The sequence below is a fragment of the Olea europaea genome, chromosome 4 (genome assembly GCF_002742605.1).
Source record: "Olea europaea var. sylvestris chromosome 4, O_europaea_v1, whole genome shotgun sequence".
In the NCBI taxonomy this organism is placed as follows: Eukaryota; Viridiplantae; Streptophyta; class Magnoliopsida; order Lamiales; family Oleaceae; genus Olea; species Olea europaea.
Genome location: NC_036240.1, coordinates 4,125,601 through 4,132,916, shown reverse-complemented (window position 1 = coordinate 4,132,916; position 7,316 = coordinate 4,125,601). Strand labels below are relative to the sequence as shown.

Below are 7,316 nucleotides of genomic sequence, written 5' to 3'. Positions count from 1 at the left end.
TCTCATATCTTATCAAAATTAATTTCATGTTGTTTTATATTGGCCTAAGCATTTTGTCCCTTGACATTCATTTACTTTTAACAATCCTTGGATCGATACCCTGCCTTGTTGCAATTATAGTAGTTAGCTTCAAACTTTTTAGGAGACTTTGAAGAACGAATTTGCCCTTTTCCATTGTGCTTTCTCTTGTTGTTAGCATCGGAACCTCCTTCACTATGTTGACCTTTGATTCTATCACATGAAAAGCGTCACTCTACTTTTCAGATTTACTATTACCTTCTTCATTTGCAATTGGGCAAAAATATCTTCAAGTTTCATTTTCTTGCGCTTATAGGTAATTCTTGAAAAACCTTCCACGATGGTGCCGATTTTTGATAAGTGCGCCAACTTGGAATGATCCACTGAGAGACATTCCTTGAACATAGATATCACTATGAATCACTCGAAATTCTTGAGCTTTGGATATGAAAGTCTTGTTGTCAACCATTTAATAATTTCCACAGTTCCTTTTGCAAATTTTGCATTCCAGTACACTTTCAAAAAGAACATAATTTCTGCATAAAAATTTGAATATTTCAATGAATCTACTCCAATCAAAATAATTTCTGCATAAAAAAATCGAATATATCCATAAATCTACACCACAACCAATTTTTGCATGTCACTTTCATCTTTTCCATATGAAAAGGCACCCTCTTTGAGAAACTTTGTCAAAATTAATGTTGTCACATTATAAAATATTTTCTGTGGCCAACATTTAAAATCTGATCCATTAAATTTCTCAAGTTTTAACAGGTCGAACTAGGGAGTGGATTATTAAAGTTGTCATTTTTTATGCAAAAATCAGAAATAAACAAACAAGGAGTGCAAACAAAATAACGTTTTAAGATTGTTGTTTTTGGATTATGAGTTTGTTTTTCAAATAATTTGAAGACACTTGCTACTTTAAATTATACAAACAGGAACGACATGATTATCCAAGCCAACCGACTTCATGTTGTGCTCTTACGGAGAATCTTTTCCCCTTAAATGGTGCTTTAAGTAGTAGGCAATCGTCTTTCAAGATAGAACATATTTCATCTCTTAATGAGGCATCACAACTATCCATAAGATTTTCGACGAACTCTACTTATTATTTTTGTACTCAAAATATAGAAGCAGAATATAGAGAGAATGGAAATTCAAAGCAGGAATTATTATTAGAGATGAATGGAAAAAATATCTAAAGTTTATTGATCATCAATCAATTGAAGAAAATGGACATACAAAGATATATAAAGAGCACTTAAACTTGGTGCCAAAAATATGCCAGCTGGATAACAAACTAACTACCTGAAACCAGCTCAGCAACTAACATAGCTAACCAACCGAAATTCTACTATACTGTCCAGTACATTCACATACAATTCCTACATTCAATTCTAATACTCCCCGTCAAGATGTACTGTAAATATTCTTTACACACATCTTGGACATTAAGCAGGAAAGAACATTCGCAGGAAGTGGCTTTGTAAATGCAATAGCAAGTTGATGTTTTGAATGGATAGGAAGCAATTTAATGATGCCAGCAGCAATCTTATCACGAATGAAGTGGCAATTGATTTTGATGTGCTTCGTTCGTTCATGAAAAATGGGATTAGATGCAATTTGAATAGCGGCTTGGTTGTCACAAAACAAAACCGCTTGAATGGCAGTACTAATTCGAAAATCATTCAGTAATTGAATAATCCAGGCTACTTCACTTAAGGTAGCAGCAAGAGCTCTATATTCTGCCTCAGTTGACAAACGAGCCATAGTAGATTGTCGTTTTGCTTTCCAAGATATTAAGGAATTCCCAAGAAATATGCAAAATCCAGTTGTGGATTTTCTGGTGACAAGACATGATCCCCAATCCGCATCGGAGAAGGCTCGAAGTTTGAGAATGGAATTTGGATCAGCCATTGTAGAAAGGAACAAACCCTGGCCAGGACCACCCTTCAAATATCAAAGAAGGTGGTGTGCAGCCTTGAGATGAGGTATTCTTGGCTGTGACAAGTATTGGCTTAATTTGTGGACAGCAAATTATTGTTTCTTATCCAGGAATTTATCAATTCCAAGTTCTTGCCTTCTGGACAGCAAATTATTGTTTCTTATCCAGGAATTTATCAATTCCAAGTTCTTGCCTTCTGGCGTTTTGATAGATCCATCAATGAATCCAACTTTATTCTTCACAGACAATGCAATAATCATTGCTCGACTCCAAGAGGCATAGTTTTCTCCTGTTAGCTGCTATGATACGAGCATCAAGCCTGGGCTATCGGAATGATGAAGTAAGGACTTGAAGGTTCATCAACCACAGATCAGCTCACATTCGAAACCACTTTGAGGTTCCCTCTGAAATGAAACATGGAAGGGAGCCACTACGAAGAAGTTCCAGGAGTTACGAAGGAAGCTTCGAGCTCATATTGGTCGTGGGTTGAGAACAGGAATTGAACTCTATGAGATCTAATCTCCCGTTGTTCCTCAATAGCTTAGTGATAGAGCGGCCGGCTGTTAACCGATTGGTTGTAGGTTCGAATCCTACTTGGGGAGATTTGATTCATTTTGAATTAACGAATTCAGAATAAAGGGACTCGCTTTGACCGTTAAGAGTAGGTAACCTGTTCACATCAGAATTATTACCAGATTCCATTTGTGAATTGAGCAGATTGTTTGATCTATAAATAAATAAAAAAATTGATAGGAAATGTAGTTAGATTATGGATGTATGCTCTGATACCATATTAAACATGAATGGAAGAAATATCTGAAGTTTATTGATCATCAATCAATTGAAGAAAATGGACGTACAAAGATATATAAATAGCACTTAAAGTTGGCACCAAAAATATGCCAGCTGGATAACAACCTAATTACCTGAAAATCAGCTCAGCAACTAACATAGCTAACCAATCGAAATTCTACTATACTGTCCAGTACATTCACATACAGTTCCCACATTCAATTCTAATAATTATTGCATTTGAATTGGTGTAATTCATATGGCAGAAACACAGGCTCTTTATAGAGTGTTCATGGACATCCTGTTATAGTTGGTAGTAGATGCCTCTCATATTTGGTCACAGACGTCGGTTACACCCAAATTTCATTTTTTTTTTTATTTGCAAAAATAGCCAAGGATTCGAATATTAGACGGTAAAAAATAATTTCATCCGGTTCCGGTACCTAAAGAATTTGATTAATTACGTGGGATAAATGTTACCAAATCAATTAAATTCTTCACTACTTCAAATGGGTAATTTTGAATCCAAATATTTTATTCAATATTAAATAATTTTTTTTAGATAAATATATCACGTTATTCATCTCACGGAGTAAAACGTGAATATGATTTGTCCTATTAATTTCGAAGTTGGATTCCCACTAAATTTTAAGTTCAACTTTTTCCAAAAACAAAACCATTCCAACAAAGAACACAGAGTAATGCTAAAACAATAATTACCAACCAAAATAATCACTATTTTCAACGATATTTACCATGGAACCCATAACTATTATTAGATTTTCAATAATATGTTTTATTTACTTTTATCAAAATCGACTAAAAATATGATTTTTAGTTAAACCAAACGAAGAAGAAATTTCCGTTGTTGTTACTAATTTTTCGTCAATGTGACCACTTTTTCTTCTAGTGACGTTTCTAATGAAGGTTGTACATAACTTATTTAGTTGTAGATATGCAGAGTGGCACATAACATGAATAAAATGACAGTTCGCACGGAAGTATTCGATAGCTTTGCCAATGTGTATGACTAAGTCATGCCTGTCGGGTAATTTGTTTTGGAATGAAGGAGGAGAGTGTATGGGAAAGTTCTAATTATGAGTAAAAAATTGCAAAAGAAAGAAGTTTTTTCTTTTTTGAAGCCGGCTGCAAGAATAAAACATAGAAAAAAGATAAAGAAATGTTTTCTTGCAAGATAAATCGTGTGTTAGAGTGAAGACAAATGCCTAATCTTCTGTCAACTGAATTCCCTCTCTCTTTATTCTTTACCCTAGCTTATCTCCATCCCCACCTCGCACGGCACCCAAGAGTCTTATAATTTTACATTCAAAAACACTCTAGTAATTTTCAACCTGGGATTTCAAGATGGTACCCGGAAAACACAACAATTCTCAAAAGTCAAGTGAAGAAAATTGTAATCAATCCAAGAGAGTTTGTGAAGAAAGCCCTTCTGTTAGCAGATCGTATGATTGCACTTTCTGCAAGCGGGGTTTCACCAATGCGCAGGCACTAGGAGGGCATATGAATATACACAGGAAAGATAGAGCCAAGAACAAGAAGAAAAATCTTGACCAATCTTCAATGAATTCTGCAGGGTATTTTCCTGCAGTTTCATCAGAGGATCCGCGGCAAAAAACTATATATTATACTGGTATGGGGGCAGAAGTGAGATTTCAAGTCTATTTGCCGTCGTCAAACCCTTACACCACAAATGAAATTAATCATTTGGCATCATCGAACCCTAATGATTTGTCTTCTGTTTGGAGGCCACAGCGTTTTACTTTGCACGATGATCATTTGGATGCGAATCTGAGTCTGAGGATTGGCCCCGCCGTTGTTGAAGATGGACAAGGAAGGAACGAAAATGAAGTGGATTTGGAGCTTCGATTGGGTCATGACCCGTAGTCAACTAGGTACGGGATGAAGTAATCATAAATGACATTCTTCATTTTTCTTTCTTATTTCAAGATACGCAGTCCTTTAGTATAGCCAGAAGGGTCAACTAATTTTGTGACTCCATTGGCCTGCATAATTTCAGACGTATAGACATTATACCAAAAATTGCATATTATAATCCCATAGAGCATCTATGTTTTTTTGCATCATAAAATATACTTATGATAATGTATTCATGTAACATAAATGAATTAATGTTAATTAAGAGTCACACTCCTAAGAGGGTATACAGGCTTCGTACTCAATGAAAGAGTTAAAATTGAATTTTTTCTAGTAAAGTCAAAGCTAATAGAATCTAAAGGTAAGATAACTAATGCCATATCTATAGGGACTCAAACCGGAGCTGTTGAATACACAGAAATGGTTCCATTTCCAATTTTTTCTTTGAAATTATCTAAAAATTATCATCATCTAGCGTTTGGCATTAATAGAAAATTCATATCGACAAAATTTATGGCGTTGCATAAGCTAATATAGTAATGATCACTAAGCTGATTTATTGATGCCAATCAATTTAATTTTCTTTTTCTTTTTCTTTTCGATTGATGATTTTTGTTTGGGGATTTTTCTATGTTGAATTAGGTGCATTGCAGCAAGCCGAATGGTGAGTGTTTCTATATCTGTAGGTCTACTGCATATTGACTTTCACTCCCTGATTTGATTAGTGATCAAGAAGTTATAACTTATATAACATTTTAGACTTGACGAAGAGTCTGTTCTATATAGTCGAAACTAGCAAACATTAACTTTGGATTTCACATCAGCATAGTGAACCTATAGTCTTGAATAGGGATGGAGATTTGAAGAATTTGGCAGGGTTTTTCTGTTAGGAAGTGGAAATTTTGAGGTAAATCTAAATATATGACGCAAATCATCAGAACTTCTGTTGATGAAACTAAAACATAGTACATCAAATCCAAGAAAGCGTAACCTTAGATTCTGCTAACAATAAGCTTCTTTTTTTAAGGCAAACCACTTCGAGGATGGAAATTTTATTAGTGTAAAAACCTAAAGTACAACTGTGGAGGGAGTTTAGACGTGATCTCCAGCAACTAGCTAGACGAATACCGCAAAACAGGTTTAAAGGGCCAATGCACAATGATGAAAATTCAGTAGAGACCCAAAGACTATAAGCCTCGAGTCCTACCCTGGTGATCATACAGTGGCACTGTCTCACTTTTTTTCGTGCAACAGATTGATGTCAAGCTAATAGAGCATAATATAAGCATGTCATCCACTGCAGGCAATAATACACATAGTAGGCTCAATATTTAGTCTTATAGTGGTAAGTTAATTACAGGAGATACAGATACTGAAATTTATAATTCTTCCTTAACTTGTTAGTCAATTTTATATATTTGATTGGATTATATATTTTGTCTGGTTTTACATGAGATTGTATCGAGAGACCTACTTCAACACTATTAGAAATATGATTTTCTTGTTTATGGAAGAGATAAAATCTATGGACAAAGACTGCTCCTACTAGGATTATTTATTGGCTCCATATGCCTTAAAAGTAGGAGATATTAATGTTTTGTAGTACGGCAGTTACTCTAGATGAAATGTTATCATGAATAGGTGTTTCTTATTGTCTGCTTATTTGGGAGAAACTAAAAACCAAATATTTTAGAATAAAGCCATATTATTAGATAGATTATTATGGGTTAAATCCATATCACTTAAATATGAGAAAATATTGAACATAGAAGGTGTTTGGATAAATTCTGCAAGCGTCCGAGAACATTATAATAAATGTGATTAGAAGAGTAATTGTTTCACAAGTAATAAATTCTAATTCAAATGTACTACTTTTCTATCAAATTTGGATTATTGTAGCATAAAAGAGATTTATTGAAATTAATATAAATTGTTTTAAGATGTATGTAAAAGCGTTGAATTGTAAACTTATATGAAATGATTGTATTGAATTTAGAATCCATTTATTATTATTTATTTTAATTCTCGACTATGTAATTTAGTGTTATTCTTGCAATCATGACAATTAATAATCCTATTGTTTTTTACTTACTTTTTCAAGATAAATTAGTTCTATTCTAATCATGATCCGATTCTAATTCTAGTCCGAATGTAAAACAATGCATTCAATCATATGTTTATCAATAAGATTGCAAATGCCATATACGTTATTCCTAACATCTATTATCCATGTGTTCATCATATAGTATTCTACTTATTGTAAATCACCCAACACTGTAAAAAGTAATTAATATAAGTCCGTTGAAATTTAGATTAAAATTGCTTCCCATTTGAGTTTCAAAAGAGTTTGTATTACAGAAGAAAAGTTGCCTTCATGTTTGGTCGGAAAAGTACTAAGCACGCATGGTATTAACCATTGTGTCCATGGAACAATTAATTCATCCTCCACTCAGCCAAAATTATGCCTTGCATGAACCATGCATGCACACATTTATGTCTCTGAGCTACCGTTAGTATATCCGATTGAGATGATTAGAAGTTCATTCGAATGTCAATTCAAAGGGATATAATTATTATAGAATTATCATTTTCCCAGTTCGAACAATTACTATACAAAAAATAGTTCTTAATCTATGACTGAGAAGTTAGAGTAATGGTG

General features: G+C 33.8%; 1 protein-coding gene and 1 non-coding gene across 2 annotated transcripts; both read left to right on the top strand.

Moving 5' to 3' along the window:
- The first annotated feature begins 2,499 nt into the window (after positions 1-2,499).
- TRNAN-GUU lies at positions 2,500-2,571 on the top strand. Its single transcript has one exon. It is a non-coding gene; the product is annotated as a tRNA-Asn (tRNA).
- A 1,555-nt stretch (positions 2,572-4,126) lies between these two features.
- Positions 4,127-4,666, top strand: LOC111392625 (transcriptional regulator TAC1-like). The gene has a single exon (XM_023017998.1). The coding sequence runs from the start codon at positions 4,127-4,129 to the stop codon at positions 4,664-4,666; it is 540 nt and encodes a 179-aa protein (XP_022873766.1).
- The last annotated feature ends 2,650 nt before the right edge of the window (positions 4,667-7,316 follow it).

Excerpts from the sequence above, each read along its gene's own strand:
- LOC111392625 (XM_023017998.1), top strand. The coding sequence starts at position 4,127 with ATGGTACCCGGAAAACACAACAATTCTCAAAAGTCAAGTGAAGAAAAT.